At 43.9% G+C, this 17005-nt stretch overlaps 1 protein-coding gene across 1 annotated transcript; it reads right to left on the reverse strand.

Moving 5' to 3' along the window:
- Positions 1-3335: 3335 nt before the first annotated feature.
- tcf19l (transcription factor 19 (SC1), like) lies at positions 3336-12881 on the reverse strand. The gene is made up of 6 exons (XM_061060031.1): positions 12728-12881; positions 11264-12226; positions 8867-9036; positions 7694-8084; positions 7070-7571; positions 3336-5483 (listed from the first exon to the last, which is right to left on the reverse strand). Exons 2-6 carry the CDS (start codon positions 11532-11534, stop codon positions 5141-5143), a joined length of 1677 nt encoding a protein of 558 aa, XP_060916014.1. The 5' UTR covers positions 11535-12226; positions 12728-12881; the 3' UTR covers positions 3336-5140.
- Between the last annotated feature and the right edge of the window lie 4124 nt (positions 12882-17005).

A 17005-nucleotide genomic window follows, 5' to 3' on the forward strand; every position in this document is an offset into this window, starting at 1 on the left:
ATAAAACAAAGTTAAAAAGAGAAACATGAAATACACTTTTACTGCATGTCTCCAAAAACAAAACAAAAAAACATCAAGGGTTGAACGGTACTGTCCGTGTGTGTGTGGAAACATCTAAAAGCCAAATGTTTTTCAGAAGAATTATGACAATAAAATTAAAGTACAGAGCGAAGGTAGCCTTGTGTTTAGTGTGTGTGTGTGTGTGTGTGTGTGTGTGTGTGTGTGTCGAGTCTGACCTGTTGCTCCTTCCCCTCATGTCGTTCGCCTGGATTCTGACTCCATTCACTGTCCTGTCTCTCGATTAAAGGCACCAAAAGCCCCAAGAATAAACCTTTAAAAACATTTTGAATTTGACTGTTCAGCCTCTTTGCCAAGTTGGAAAAAAAACAGATTTTTTTGCACATTATGCTCTTAAATAGCAAACCACACGAGGCGAGGATGCTCATTTTACACCCCACAGGTGTCGCAGCTATCGGCAGGTTGCCTGATTCCGGTTTCTGTGCAAGCCTCGCTTCAGAGGAGACGATAAACAAACATTATGAAGGCTGCTCGAACATAATATTTCTGACATTTCAGAAGTTCGCATGTTCTCCCCCGTGATGCGTGGGTACCTCCTCGGTGACTGCGGCGTCCTCCCACAGTCCAAAGACACGCTCGGTGAGTTAATTGCGACTCTAATTTGGCGAGGGTGGCTGCTCGTCCGTCTCTAGATGTCAGCTCTGTGATTGACTGGCCTGAATCTCGCCTTTCGCATCAATCACAGCTGGGAATTGCTGCAGCCCCGGCGACCCACAAAAAGCGGTACAGACAATCTGTGGACGGATGTTCTGCGAGGAAGACGTCCTAATCTACATTTAAATAAAGTCGTGTGTCAGTGCCCAGCATGTGTCAGAGGGCGAGTGTATCTAAGGAAAGTTCATGCTCACTGTTTATCGTCTCGTTAAACCTTCAGACGAGAGACGCTGGGAGTCGTTCTTCTGTGAATAAATGAAACTTTATGCTCGGAGAACTCAGATAAGAGAAATTCATTATGAAGAAAGGAAGATGTGAGATTATGAGCTTCAGTTCCGTCGGCGTCGTCTTCGCTTGTTGTCACTCGAACCGCAATCACTTCAGAGACAACAACAACAACAATAAAAAAAAAAACAATAACCAGACGCATCACACACAGCTCTGCCACGTTTCTGTTCCTGAAGACGCCACAAAACACCCGAGCAAAACAGAATGCTAATTTTTCATATCAACGTTTCATCAATCGCGACTCCAGCCCGAGGCCGTCAGAAGAATCTTTCATGAATGTAACGTTTTAACATCACATATCGCTCTTCTTCTACAACAACGTAAGATGCAGAGAGAGAGAGAGAGAGAGAGAGAGAGAGAGGTTCTTTATTTCTTCCCTGATAACTTTGATTCTGATTACATCTCGGAGCATGACGACAGCCCGTTTAATTCTGTACAAACACAAACCGCAAACAGACCGCCGTGTCTGCATTTCAATGAGTCCATGAAAGTGAAGAAGTCGAGGAGAGAAATATGCCCTGGTGGACAAAAACGAACCCTTTGACCGTGGACTTAACCAGGGGGGCGATTCTGGAGTCTGTAGGGGCCCTCGGCAAAAATTCACAGGGGGCCCCCTCCAACCAGCGTTCATCATCGTTACGTCGTAAACAACCTGACAGCAGAAAGTGGAAGTCAGCGGAGGATTACAACTGTCATAGACAACTTTTAACTTTTTGAGCTACTGCTGTTTAAAGTTAGTCGCCCCCCCCCCCCCCCCCCCCCGACTGGCCCGGGGGCCCCAAGCAGAGGGCCAGCATTGCATTTTGACTCATCACTAAGGCCCCGTGTCAAGCGCTGGCTGGCTGAGTGTTTGCATGAAGGTTTGTCTGCTGAGAATAAAAGCGCTGCACACAGTCGTAGGTGCAGTCACACGAGCCTCCATCAGCGGTGGATTGTCTTGTCCCAATGTACGAGACGTCTTTCGGCCAGTCTGCTTCCTCTGCAAAGGGGGGCAAAACTTTGGAGCTCTCTGCCCACTGGCATAAAACTAGAGAGCAACAGTAACGCTTTTAACAGAGGACTCAAACAACGGCTGAAATCAAAACAACAGTGCTCCCATGAATAGCTTCTGACTGGTTTATTGTTTGATCATGCTGCCTTTGCTCTACGGTTCTATTTATTTATTCTCCCATTATTGTTTTCTCTGTTTATCGCTTTCCTCCCTATCTTAATTGTTTTCTTTTCTAAAGCCTCCTGTGGACAGGCGTTGAGAACTAGCATGCTTGCCAAAACACTTAAACAATGCATCTGTGATGTCCATGCCAAATAAAGTCTATTATTATTATTATTACACCCGTCCTGTCTCTATGACAACAGGCTGTTGACAACGGCCGCTGTATGACCGACACTGCTCCGTTACTATTTACTGTTTTTTTTTTTAGATCTTTAATTTCCCGATCAGACACGGAGCAAAGAGGATGTGGGTACAAGACTTGATTCGTATATAGGCGGCAAAACTACGGGGAAGAACAAACATTTGGAAAAGAGCGCCGGTGATGTCAACAATCGCCTTTCTGAAAAGTTGAGAGCTAGGAGCGGCCGCGCAAAAAAGGAAGAGTGCTTGGGAAAAGGACGCTGGGAGCTGCTTTCATTCTAACCAGAATATTAAGCTGGAAGTGAAATGTTTAACCAATGAGTGCTGAGTTTGGAAGATGGCCCAAAAAGAAATACTGTGATCATTTTGGGGTTTTTTTTGTGCCTATATTGTAGAGACAGGACAGTGGATAGAGTCAGACATCAGGGAGAGAGAGAGAGAGAGAGAGAGAGAGACAGAGAGAGAGACAGAGAGAGAGAGAGAGAGAGAGAGAGAAAGAAAGAGAGAAAGAGAGAGAGAGAGAGAGAGAGAGAGTGGGGAATGACATGCAGGAAAGGAGCCCCAGGTCGGATATGACCCCGGTCCGTCTGCTTGGAGGACCAAAGCCTCTGTACATGAGGTGTACGCCCCAGGCTGTGTCCTGTTTAAGTGGAGCAGGTCAGATTTGAACCGGGGCCGGCCACCCGCCTTGAGTATTAGGGAAACTTCTTTGTAGTCCTAATACTCCGTCATTCAACAGTCCTCATTAAGTCTGTTCAATTTCAGTCTAAAAGCCTTACATATTTAGTTAATAATTTTCACAATAAAAGCATTAAAAAACTTTTTTTTATTAAGAGGCTGTTATCAGCACAGTTTATGCTTTTGTGTAGTGTGAGCCGTCGCCCCCTGGTGGAGCTTGAAGGAACTGTAGGTCAGATATTTTCAGTTTCATGTTTTATAAATCATTCTGTGACGATACGACTCTGACATATAAAACCACATTTATTCATTAGAAGACATTTGGATGATTCTCACTGAACACGTTGGATTCTCAGATTAATCCGCTCAGCTGAAGATCGACATCAATCCTGTTTCATATATTTGCTTCTCAACGTTTCCACTAAAAAGTACAAAAATACATGTTTTTTTAAGTTTTTGTTAGTTTTTGTTTTGTTTTATTGCTCAGGAATCATTTTCCTTTATTTTCCCCCCTCTGTTTCCTCTCATTTAAAAACTGCAGGTCTGTACGGACGCCCTCGGAGGGACGAGGGCAGAATTTAAAAAAACAAATAAAACATTTCAGGGGTGCACCAGAGACTTTCTCGTTCTCATGACACAGTTTGAAATGTACACTCTCAATATTTTCTTTGTGAGCACGAGAAAGTTTCCCGAGCTCATGAGAAGGTATCGCTCGCCCGCCTGAAATGTATTTTAAGACAAGTCCCTTCAGGGCCTCCGTAGGTCTGTCTTAGTGGTGTAAGAAAATTCAAAACAAGGAGACGATTATTTACACAACGCCTGCCACAGCAAACAATATTTTACAATTTACAATCATATGAATTTTATCTGAAGAGTCGGAGGGGACGCAGCGGGAAACTGTGCAGGATTCAAACTGATATGCTGGAGGGGGGAGGGGGGGGGGGGGGTTAAAATGTGTTGTTAAATAGAAAAAGGTGCTTAAGAGAGGAATTTTGGAGTTCTACACTTTGATTTCATTCTGCTTAAGTGGCGACTGAACAAAAGTACAGGTGCGTCCACTCTGCAGAACTCGAGGAAACAGACCAAAGAGTCGGCTTTGACTCGAGACTTCAGTGGAGAGACTCTTAAAGACTTTCAAACCATCCGTGAAATGACAATCAGTTACATCATCTGCTGAGTGCGATCACGCCGTTACATCAGCCGTTTTTTTGTATTTCATAACATTTCAGTGGTAGTGAGTTGTCACGCTGCCGGCGCCCGGGCGTCTTTAAACAACACAGACGTCGGCCCTCTTCTTTAAACCCGGCAGCTGCTTCTGCTCAAGCGCCTTCAAATATTTGATTGTTTGATTGTTGTTCCCGAGAGCACCTCACATCAGCAGCCTCAGAGGGCGTCTGCGGACACTTTCTCTGCCGTTTAATTGTCTTGAAGTATCACACGCCCACTCCGAGACAGCTGCTGCGGCCGCCGCCGCCAGGAGAGCTGCGCTGAGACTCTTCATAAAGCTTAAAACGGCAGAGGAGCACAGCACTGTTCTTCTGATCCTGAAGGCGATAGTAATGTTCACAGGGACGATCCCGGCCTGGTGGCCTCACAGAGAAATGGCCAACAGCTCTATCGTCCTATATCGGCTCGTGCTGAAGCGGCCTGATTAATCTTCCTGCCTGCCTCGTGGTCGATGACAGTCAGCGTGGGAGTTCATTTAGAAGCATTTCGTCCCGTTTCCCCTCCCCGATCGCTCCTCTCCAGGCAGCCAACGCCATAATAAGATCCGACCTGAGACATTTCATTACAGATTCTTTAAAATCCTGATTCTGGAAAACTGAGCCAGAGGTTTGTGAAGACTGAATCCTCAAATGTGTGGAGGACCAGGATGTAAAACCTGAAGGAAACAGTTTGTGTTGAGGTAAGAGAGATTTGACTGCATGCGTGAGTAGAGCAGCTCAGTGGACATGAGGAGAAGTAGCAGCCGGTCCTTGAAAGAAGTTTGATTTCGACAAGAGTTGCTGAAGAAAATAAACATTTAATGGAAAAACTGGGGTGACTGGAGGAGTCTAAACCGGAGCATTTCATTGGCTCCCTGTCAAATCAGCAACAGCCGCAGTGGAAGTCTGCGTTGGGGTCCTTCAGCAGCTTCTTGCGGTCCACGTGCAGACAGTCTATGTGGTACCAGGCGTCGCACACGTCGCACTGGATCCACTGCACCGTGTCCTGCTGGGGCAGACGGCACCGGGGGGCCGCGCACGGCTCCACCGCCCCGCCCGTTACCCCCTCCTCGTCTTCCTCTTCATCCTCGTCGGAGGAGGAGGAGGAAGAGGAGGAGCCTGAGGAGGAGGAGGCAGATGAGGTGGAGGACGAAGATGAGGAGGATGGAGAGGGCAGGGAGGGCCGGGGAGGGAGAGGGTGTTTCCTGGGACGTCCTCGTCGCTTGCTGTAGAGGAGAGAAGCAAACAAAGACTCGAGGGGTGAGACCATGGAGGTGTCTCCAACATATGACTGATGATCTGTAGTTTCATTCAAAGCTTCTGTAGTTTCTTTTAAAGCTTCTGTAGTTTCTTTTAAATCTTCTGTAGTTTCATTTAAATCTTTTGTAGTTTCTTTTAAATCTTCTGTAGTTTCATTTAAAGCTTCTGTAATTTCATTTAAAGCTTCTGTAGTTTCTTTTAAAACGTCTGTAGTTTCATTTAAAGCTTCTGTAGTTTCTTTTAAAGCTTCTGTAGTTTCATTTAAAGCTTCTGTAGTTTCATTTAAAGCTTCTGTAGTTTCATTTAAAGCTTCTGTAGTTTCATTTAAATCTTCTGTAGTTTCTTTTAAAGCTTCTGTAGTTTCTTTTAAAGCTTCTGTAGTTTCTTTTAAAGCTTCTGTAGTTTCTTTTAAATCTTCTGTAGTTTCATTTAAATCTTTTGTAGTTTTATTTAAATCTTCTGTAGTTTCATTTAAATCTTTTGTAGTTTTATTTAAATCTTCTGTAGTTTATTTTAAATCTTTTGTAGTTTTATTTAAATCTTCTGTAGTTTCATTTAAATCTTTTGTAGTTTTATTTAAATCTTCTGTAGTTTCATTTAAATCTTTTGTAGTTTTATTTAAATCTTCTGTAGTTTCTTTTAAATCTTTTGTAGTTTTATTTAAATCTTCTGTAGTTTCTTTTAAATCTTTTGTAGTTTTATTTAAATCTTCTGTAGTTTAATTTAAATCTTCTGTGGTTTCTTTTATTTAAATCTTCTGTAGTTTATTTTAAATCTTTTGTAGTTTTATTTAAATCTTCTGTAGTTTCTTTTAAATCTTTTGTAGTTTATTTTAAATCTTCTGTAGTTTTATTTAAAGCTTCTGTAGTTTCTTTCAAAGCTTCTGTAGTTTATTTTAAAGCTTCTGTAGTTTATTTTAAAGCTTTGTTGGGTTTATCTTTCACTTCATAAACAGATGTATCGTTTTTTTAAACTCATGGAGATAAAGTATCAGAGTACATGAGGGTTTGAAATACTCTCTGTTTCTTTCTCCATTACGTTACTTTAAAAAACGTAATCTAAAGTGAAGAGAGTTCTTTAACCAGTGATCAGAGATGTGATGTGCAAAGGACCAAAAAGCAGTTAATCTTTTACAGTCAGCACCAGACATTTAAGCAGATGGCCTGATTACTGTCTGTGTAGGTTCTCAGACTCTTAGCCTATCACTGTAAACACTGACACAAGGAGGCGGAGCCTAACGTGACTCTGATCAAACAGTCAGCCGAACAAGCAGGAGACCAGGATTCATGTTACATTGTTTGTTGTCACAAATTCACCCGTCACTGCAGAAAGAAGACACCGGTATTTGGCGAGTGACGGGCGACAATTTCAGCATTACCAAACAGTCAGAAGAAAGTTTCAGAGGGATCACATCCCTGAGTACCGATTCTGTACCCACTGAAAACGTGTGACTCTGATGACTCCTGTTTGTGGATGGTCGTGATAATTTAACTTTCTGAGGATGCAATAACGTTAAAGTTCGTTTGGTTTGTATGGCGGGAAACTATCTCACCTTGCTGGGTGGTGATATCTGTTGAACGTCACCCTGCCCCTGTCCTCTGTCCGGATCCTCACAGACGGGGAGGCCAGGCTGTAGTTCTCCCCTCCGACCACCAGGGGGGAGAAAACGGGCGAGCTGTGAGCCCTGCGCCTGCCTCTCTGCGCTGTAGAAGAACAGTGGGCGGGTTTCTGCTGGCGGAAAGCGGCGATGTTGCCGTGCATCACCGTCTGGACCCGGTGCACCGTCTGCACCTCCTGTTTGTGAACAGCCGGGTTTGTGAACGACGCCTGCAGGAGGTGGTGGTTGAGTCGACTGTTGGTCATGGCGCCGTGGAAACTTCCGATTGTCCTGATGCCGACGGGGAAGGGCTTAGCCTCCAGAGGGCGCCGGACGTCATTGTGGCTCTTCGGCTGCAGAGGAGGAGGGGAGCTGAAACTCTCAGAGTCTGACTTGTAGAGTCGCCGCCTCTTCTTCGCTCGCGCCCTCTGTCCGTCCTCCACGACGCCTGTCAGAGCTGAAAATCAAAGTAGGATTATTTCATCAGAAGTGGTTTTCACGTTTAGACTCATGAACACAAACATCCTCCTTCATTTTAACTTTTAGAAAACACGTCTTTTCCTCCATGTCTGGCCTCACCTCCTCGACTCCTGGGCTCGTCGGAGCTGTCGTCCTCCAGCAGCACCGTGTGCGCTGACTTCCTCCTGCTCCTGGACGTCGGCTGGAGAGTCTTTGTGGAAGGCACCGAGGCCGCGGAGGAGAAGGATGGAGGCGTGGAGGGGGGGAGCAGAGACGAGATGCCCACAGCCAGAGGTGGCGAGGAGGAGCCGGGGTCTGAGGCGGCGCCGTCGTGGCTGAGGCTCCTCTTAAAGGTCCAGGCGCTGCCCTTCATCTTACTCAAACTGCCGATGGAGTTGAGGATGACGGTGGACCGGTTGATGGACAGCTTGGACATGTCCAGGTTAGCGTCCACCTTGCGGTCCAGACTGGTTCTGATGCGGTTTTGTAAATCCGAAGAGAACGTGCCCGCCTAGAGGACGAGATTTAAACAAAATATAAACTTCAGCTGAAAAGCAGAAAATGAAAATCAGTCATGCAGACATCGTTTATCATTTCAAAAGTAGTCGCAGTGGATATTTCTTTGTCTTCTTGCTGCTACGCCTCATTCTACCAACAAAATGTTCATAGAAGTTTGGTACGTTGAATGTTTACCCGCCACCTAGTGCACAGCTTTACCACAGTGACTCATTTAGAAAAACCAGCACCCCGTTTTGAAGTAGGCGGAGCCTCTGAAGGCTGAGGTAAGACAAAATTAAAGTCTGTTTGTAAATCCATTCCCACAGTTTACAGGTCTGTGTGCACAGATTTGTAAAAAAGTGGGAACGGGTTTGTACTGTGAGCACAGTTTACAATACTGCGATTAGAAACCATGCACATGGATTTGTAAACCGTGGGGATGGATTTATTTTGTACCTGAGCCTTCAGGGCCTCGGTAGAAGTAAGAGCTGGAGAGATGTTAAAGGAGGAGGAGATCCCATTCTTCATTAACAACAGTAAAACATTCTCTAAAACACGTTGGCTGTGTATTTTTTTTACAGGCAGCGGGCGATTGGTTAGAGACTATTTCCAACAAGGTGTATATGAAACTATGAATTAAAAGGTCATAGGTTAAGTTATTTACTTTGTGTTAAAGTGTTTTTGTCAGCTGTGAAAAGCCGGACTTTTCACACGACTCAGATTTAAAGACAATTTAATGAAAGAGCGCGATCACAGAAGCAGGCGTCAGAGAGGCGACGAGAAAACTCGGATTACCTTTGGAATTGTGATGGCATCGAAATCTAGCGGCCGAACTTTCACTTTCTGGAAGAGGAAGTAGAACTCGGGGCTGCCGGAAGTCGACTGACCACCGAACGTCAGCGTGTCGTTGTCGGAGAGCTCCCATTGGATGCCGGGCTGGAGGCGGACCTCGTTCACCCAGGTGCCTAACAACACAGGAGGAAGAAGAGGAAGAAGAGAAGGTTTTACTTTTAACTCAACTTTTCAGAAGGAATTAGTAAGCCCCATGAACATCTGCATTAACGAGGGGATGTCATAATACCAGAAACTTTGATGATACTGATATCTGTTTCCAAACCGAAGGAAAAAATACAAGAAATATAGACACCCAATGCTGGAACATCTCTGGTTTTTAGTTTACTCAAACTCCTGCACAATGTCTAGATTGCACAAATATGTTGCCCATGTGTTCGTGCACTATATATGTGAGTTTGAAAATGGGGATCAGAATAACAGGTCAACTTTTTAACATATGACTGAAGAGCTGCAGTTTTTTTCTGAATGCCATTTTTAAAATAAAGGACGTAGTTGCATGTCAGCATAACTGTTGGAAAGGTGTCACCTTGGGCCAGATCCTCTAATGAATAAACGTCCCAGCGAGCCTCAGAATAAAGTAATTTGTGGACGATGAGTGTGTTTACCGCTCCCAGAGTTGAGAGGAAATGTAAAACAGTGTGTGAAATGGGGCCAGAATTGAGGCGCTGGACAGCACAGCGCAGGATGAGAAATGCACAGCGAATACTAAGATGGGGTTTTAATAGCAGCGGAGAAAAATGCGTGAAACAGAGTGTGAAATTACTCTAAAAATTAGACAGTAAGAGCGCAGCCTGTCAGACACAGTTCATCGGCCGTAAGCAAAGAAACAAACTCTCTCATTCTCCTCCTTCGTCTCCTCGGACGGCTTCATGTGAACTTTAGGTTTCACTGAAGACCACTCCGACTTCTCTGTGCAAGAGACGAAGAGTGTTCGCTCATCTTTTATCTCTCTAAACGTAAGAAGTGAAGCCAAAAAGATTTAGAGCTCCCCCTGCTGACTGGCAGCGGAATAGGTCATAAACCCCGCCTCCTCCATGTTAACAGATGGGACAATGAGGCAAACTTTAAACACTACTCATCAAATACATTCGTCTCAAACATGGATAAAGTACAGAGGCATTAGTCCTCCAGGCGGGCAGCCCGGGTTCAAGTCTGCTACACTACTTTCAAATGAAGGCAAACACCCAAAACAAATCTTTAAAATAAAGATACGGATTACTGACAGGGCAACCTTTTTTTTTCTGAGTTGGAACTAAAGTAGACTTTTTTATTATTTTATCCACAATTACCGTAAAATCCAGAATATGAGACGCACCTTGTTTTTGGAGAGAGAAACTGTCTTCCCGCGTGACGAGTTTCTGTGCAGCTGTGTCGCTCTTTTAGTTCCGTTTGTTTTCACTTTGTGGAGTTTGCTCTCCTACTAGCTACAGTACGGTAGTCAAGCTCTCTGCCTGCAGGGAAAGACCAGCTAGCTTGCAAGCTCTCTGCCTGACTCCGCTGGTCGCTCTTTAACTGTAATATATGACTCTTTCAATCAAAAGAGCGATCCACAGTGTTTATTTACGGAACAATATACCACTGTTTTCTGTAAATGCATGATTGAGTGAGGGAGAAAAGATGTGGAAAAGTCGCACAGCCAGACTGGTCTGTGTCGCTCTCCTTCCCAGTACAGCGTGCAACACACGATGAACGGGGATATATATTTTTTTTTATTTCGTCGGGTCGCACTCACTGATGGTGCCTTCTCCACGCGCGGTAATGAAGACGCATTTGTCAGCTTTTTATACTGATGCATTGGTCGCACCGTTTGGACAAGACGCAGCCAACTCTCAAGGTGAAAAAAAATAGGTATTAAAAGTGCGTCTTATACATATACTTTACGATAAGTCAGCGTAAGGGTCTTCAGATTCTGAGTCTAAAACAAATAACTTTATTTAAGAATATTTAACATTATTATTCAACGCCGTGCAGACAGAAGCGTGCTCAGCTGTGATGCTCTGCAGACATATTTCTAAATGATGGTGTTGTGTGGACTCGGCTGGACTAAAACTATTTGTTATTTACCTAAAGCTTGTTTTCTGCCTTATATGTCCTCTACAGAAGTTTTTAGATTTTAGTCTGTCAGAAAGCGTAAAGGCTTTTAAAGATGTTAAATGTGACAGCCCCCATGTTGGCTGATAATATCTGTCTGGATTGTTCTCCTTGTGTTGAGTAGTTGACTGTAAGTGAGAAGAGCATTTCTTGTAAAAGTGGCGTCTCTGTTCCACTATGACTGTAGACGGGTGTGCCTGTGTGTGTGTGTGTGTGTGTGTGTGTCTGACTCAGCCCCTCTCTCACCATGACTGCTCCTGTCCTTGATGTGAACCGTCCAGCCCTCCTCATGCGACGTTGCGGCGCCTTCACTCGCCTCCCTCTCCGCTTGCAGCTCGGCGTGGATCCGGGACACCGACGAGGAGTCCAGAGTGACGTCGCACAGCTCCGCCGCCCGGCCCAGGCGAAACACGGAGAGGTTCAGCGCCGGCCTGAACGTGTACAGGTCCCGGGCCGAGTCTCCGGCAGAGGAACCGATCCGAAGCAGCTGGAAACACGGCTGCACCCCGGACAGCATGACTGAAGGGTTTGATTGTCTGCCACCGCTACCCTCTAAATGCCCCCCACCCTGTCTGCGACGGGCCCTGAGCTACAGGAGGCTGTGACCCATTGTGGCGTTCAACTCTAAATCAAAGGCACCAAGGCTCCACCAAAGAGTGCTGACTGCGGACATCAAACTGTAATAAAGTCTAAATATTCTTCAAGCAGTGGGTGTGAAGGTTACAGGCAGGTGCAGCAGCTTTGAGCGACAGATGTTTGCATTAATATGGAAAGTGAGTGACTTATGTCCTGCTGTGTGCACATGAATAAATAATGAGGATAAAGAGAAAATGAATAAGCCGGTGAAGTGTGGAATAGAGCTTCTGCACACTGCTATGAGCTCACACTCGGGCTGATTAAATCCGACATGAAGTGGAGGCTTTAAGACGGTGGGGTTTGGGAATAAAGAGCTCCGGCGACGTGGACGGTCTTGAGCGTCAGCGCGGCGCTAAATCGAAAGGTGCAGCAAACATTGAAACAGTGCAAGGTAAACCCGCCACAGAACCCGACAGCCGTGACTTTTAGCGTATTTTACTTCTGACATCTAATATTTTCCAGGTTGGAACAGCTGTCATCTGTGTGTCTGTGAGATTAAAATCCCCGGCTCCTGACATCCACCGTCTCACAGGTGGGAAACCTGACAGAGCGTGACGCTGACGACTGTCTGATCTGAAAGAAAAAGGGAAAAACACACACAGCAATTAAAAGCAGTTTTATGCATTGTTTTTGAACGTTACATAACAATTACTTTGACGCTTTAACACCACTTAAACACGTGTTTTACTCGTTTCAATACAGGCGTGTGTTAAATACAGAAGAAAATTTGCAGATTCTACATTCAAAACACACAGTAAAGACTTTGAAGTTGACTTAGTGAGCTTCAGTTTGGCTGCAGATTGCACCGCATGCAACAGCTGCATGTAGACCCACTGACACATCATGGGATCAACGACACAAAGCAGGACACGGGAACCAGCACAAAGGTACAAACGGACCATTTTTTGCAGAATTAACTCATCAATACTGATATATTTGATGTTTTTACTCACATTTACATCCATAAAAGTTGGAAGAAGTGATTTGTTAGTGTTGTTTTTTAGCTTGTCAGTCACACACAGGGTGACGCTAGCTGACGTTAGGACTAAATGTAAAGTCAAAGCTGCCACTTACAACAACAATAACACCTCTTCACTCGGAGTTTCTGTAAAATAATCCTCACGCAGCGTCGACTGCTCACCCCGCGGAGTTATTTTTACTTGTTTTAGAGATATTCTTTTGTTGCTCCGGGGTTTTATCGCCTTTCTCCGCCCGGACTCCGGTTGCAGCTCTTCGCTTCCTTTCCTCCCAGGAGGAAGTCCTTTGAAATTTGGCGCGTCGGTCCAGGGGCTTCCTAGCGCTCGATGCTACGTCACTTCCTGCGCCGCCCGGATTGGCTGGAGGCCAAGGCGCCTTCAGCGGGAGCTGGACGGGCCTGGCGGCGAGGACAAGTGTCGGAGCAGACACAAAGAGACACATAAACTCCAACTGATTCACTTTGTGGAGAAAGGAAATGCCTCAAAACTTTACAACGTGGTAGAAGACACAGGACAAACACCTCTAAAATTCTTCTTTGTAGCATTCCTCCTCATTCCCCCGCTGACAGGGGCAACTTTGTTTCCCAAACAGTTTATTCTCACTGCCAGAGGGCCAATGGTTACACATAGTGGGATACTCTAAATTTGAAAATTATGACTTATTTTCTAACATAGGGAACAAATATAAAGTGTTCATCCCATGATGTATATTTTAATTTACTTGTCTGTGTTTTAATAGTTGTGACGTCTGCTGTAGATTCATCCTCCGAGAGTCCTCTGACAAAATTTTCCATGCTTTGTGCTGCAAAACTGTGTGCTTTGTTTTTTTGTAGAACTCTATTTCTACTTCTTATAACTTATATAACTTCTTATTCTGCCTTATTGAGTCAAACTCAGGGTTATTAAAGCTGCAATGTTTGGACCACAAGGTTTTTTTTATTCTGTCTTATATTTCTGAAGAATGCTTCAAGTCTCTAAACCCTTCGTCTTTAATTTCCTTGCACGTCTCTTAAAGTGCTTCTTTAAAAGGGAAATACTCGAGTTTTTAAATTGAAGCCGCTTTAAAAGCTCTCGCACAAAATGAAACCTTGTGATTCATTCTCTGTTGAAAAGCCATTTAATTGGAGTTATTCATTCATTACAGAAAAAAAAAGGAGAAGCTTTACAAAAGTCTGTGCAGGATGCCAAAAAGGTTTTACATGGTACCAGGAGAGAAAGGATTATTGGGTTATTCTTCAGGCAGACATGGGGGCGTGAGCGCTCGTTTACGGCAGCACCCTGAAGTATTGTTAGAGTCAAAGATTACCAAGATTAAAATCCAAGCAACAAGTGAAAACACAGTCTTTCATGTAGACAAACTCATGACCACAAATCACAGGAGTATAACACGCTGTGATGCACTTTTCTCTTTAGAGTTTTCTGTCTTTGTGAACTCAATGAAGCTGAACCTCAAACACAACAAAGGAAATGAGATATTTTTACAGAGTTACTTTGACAAAAGTTACATTTGGCAAAAACTCGATCGACAGAGAAATCTGTAGTTTTATTGACATTGACAATACTTCTTCCTCTGCCTGGGCAGTGGGTTAAAACAACCAATAGGATTTGACTTTGCCTCATGAGCCATCCTGACTCTGCAGCCGACCCTGGGGTTTCCCAAAACCACAAAAACATTACCTTTGGGAGAGAGAGAGAGAGAGAGAGAGAGAGAGAGAGAGTACATTCTTCAGGAGAGATTATTTCAATTCATGCATCATGTGCGGTTATTTGTTTTCGTTTTTGAAATCTTTAAATTATGTATGTTCTTCTTCTTCTCTAGTCCTCACTAAAACAGATTTTATACACAAGGGGAGGAGCCGGCCGTCACGTCCATGTAAACACGGCTCATAGTCTAAACAATCAGCTTAAAACAATGACATAAGTTTCAGATCTTTCATTTTATCACTGACAGCTCTGTTTCAATTTAGCGGTAGCATCCTCTGAAGGACGCTGCCTTCGTAGCCTGCGTCGAGCGCTGAGTCCAAAAACTGAAATGAGTCATTCTCTCCCCAGCCCTTATCCTGACGCCTAGCACCGGGTCTGGCTGATGTAAAATACCCTGATTGTTATCGTCAAACACTTCATCCACAAATGTAGATTCATGAAGACGAGAGCACTGTTCTTAACCGTCATGAATGAGCGAACAAACCTCAAGAAGACACTGAAATGTGTTAAAGCTAAACTCGAGGATTGACAAAGTTAAACATCTTCCTGCATCAAACTTTTTTTTTGCTTTCTACATTTTGGCATATTTTTATACCTCCTTTTCGGTGTGTTTCGTTTCTTTTGTAAAGTCTTGCTCAGTCGGTATTTGCATGATATATACCAACTCATAACTGTGATGTCAGACTCTGTGATGCTTTAAAAGCCTGTTAAGACTTGAAACACGTCTAGTGTGTGTAGGGAATCTTTGCCAATTAGAGGCTTCCAGTTTTCACATTTTAATAAAAACTACATCTTTTACATTGCAAAGTGTAATGTCATCTTCTGAAGGTGGACAGGCTGTCTCCGCGGCCGTCACTCTCAGCTGAACCCAGCAGGCAGAGGTGATGTAACGAGGCAGGAGGCATCATGGGAAACAAGGGCCAGACCTCGGCTAACAGGTCAGGGTGAACTCAGGAGGCCGTCTGTACAGAGAGGTGCGGTTCATATTATTACTGCCATCATTAGCTATTAGCATCACAATCTACAGGTCAGCATGCTGCAGGTAACTCTTCTCTTTACACCGGGACAGCAGGTAAAGGATAGAATATCAGAGGACAGACGAAGCGTGGTCCAGGCAGGAATCATCTTATTGGTGCTAAATGTGATGCTACAAAAAAAAAAAGTAATTTTCATTCTCAAGCATGTTCAATCATTCAAAGGTGTTTTTTTTTATTCTTTTCAGGATGACAGTAAACACATAGATTATATGAAAATCATTTGTTAGGATTTTTGTTTTTCTGGTATAAAAAAACATTCTCAGGTGCTGCGAGCATTGTGGTGGGAAGGGATGATACAAAAACGTTTTTTTCGAGCAGATACGAGTAAAATGCATTCAGGAGGGATTCTCAGTGTGGCACAGAGAAGAAGCGCTGCTGAACACGAGACCAAATGCAAATTATTTAGACTTTCGAGTCTCTCACTCTTACTCACTCACTCTCACTCTCAAATTGAATCACAAGAGTCGACGAGTAACACCAGAGAGAATCAAAGTTAATTAATCTGAGTGTCAGAAACCAGAGCCGACAGTTCTTGTGATGTTCTGCGTGACAGCGACCTCTGATCCGCTATAATCACAGATATTAATAAACTGTGACCCTGCAGGCATCATTTCATGGTTTTTTTTACCAGATTTTCTGCAATCACAGGGAACAGTAGATTAACAAAGATTGAATCTGCGAGAACTGAGAGAATACTTTATTAAATCTCCTCCTGCACACACACACACACATGCAGGGATCAGCACTTCTGCTCTGCGAGGCTTCGTGATGTGTAACACAAACATCAGAATGAATGACAGAAGGTGAAATCCTTTCACAAAGACTTCCTCAGCTGGGGTTTCCTGACAGTTTCTCCAACATGTTAAGCACTTCATGAAGGCTGGATGGTCGATGTATCTTCATGGATTTCATCGTATCATTGAAGTCAAACATTCAGGGTAATAAAGCGATTGTGGCGAACTTCTGGGATTTCTTACACATATTTTTTAAACCAAACTTATTTTCTTCAGTTTGGAAAAGTCCTTTGGTTCTTCTTCTCTAACCCTAACCCTAACCCACATCCTCTGGTCCAAACAAATCCAGAGCATTCAGGACCAGAATCTAAACATAGAAGGAGGACATACTGGCTGCTGCATTGTTCCTCAAATGGCAAATCTAAATAATTTACCTGGTTAAATAAAACAACAGCTGTTTATGTGTTGAACACCGCAGCCCGGAGGAGTGTTTGCACGGCAGAAACCCAGCTGAAGTAAGTTTTGATGAAAGGATTTCACACAGCGCCTCTGTGACTCAGACATGTAAACACGACATGAGAAAAAAAAAAAAAACAGAGAGTCTTTGAACTCTCCGACCTCTCCGACCTCCTCGTGTTAGTTTTTCTACCTACGGGTGGATGTGTTGTTAAAGGTAGGAAGCAGCGTTGGATAGTATCAAATCTTGCATAAGCATTGCAGTAAGAAACACACACGAGTATTTTCACACTTTACACATGCAGATCATACATCTTAAATATTTACAACAGTGGAAAAAGAACGATAAAGAGTGATTTGAGATGTGTCAGAGTCTTTTTTTTGTTGAGTGGGGGATGCGAGTGATGTCTCAGTGCCATTATGGTTAATATTGCTTTAGATTGA

Source organism: Labrus mixtus, chromosome 16 (genome assembly GCF_963584025.1).
Source record: "Labrus mixtus chromosome 16, fLabMix1.1, whole genome shotgun sequence".
In the NCBI taxonomy this organism is placed as follows: domain Eukaryota; kingdom Metazoa; phylum Chordata; class Actinopteri; order Labriformes; family Labridae; genus Labrus; species Labrus mixtus.

What these genes read in the sequence shown, in the direction of transcription:
- tcf19l (XM_061060031.1), bottom strand. Translation starts at nt 11,534, where the DNA reads ATGCTGTCCGGGGTGCAGCCGTGTTTCCAGCTGCTTCGGATCGGTTCC. An exon ending in ATGCCATCACAATTCCAAAG is followed by an intron (nt 8,085 to 8,866) that starts GTAATCCGAGTT and finishes CTCGTCCTCTAG; the next exon opens with GCGGGCACGTTCTCTTCGGA. An exon ending in CGAGCCCAGGAGTCGAGGAG is followed by an intron (nt 7,572 to 7,693) that starts GTGAGGCCAGAC and finishes TTTGATTTTCAG; the next exon opens with CTCTGACAGGCGTCGTGGAG.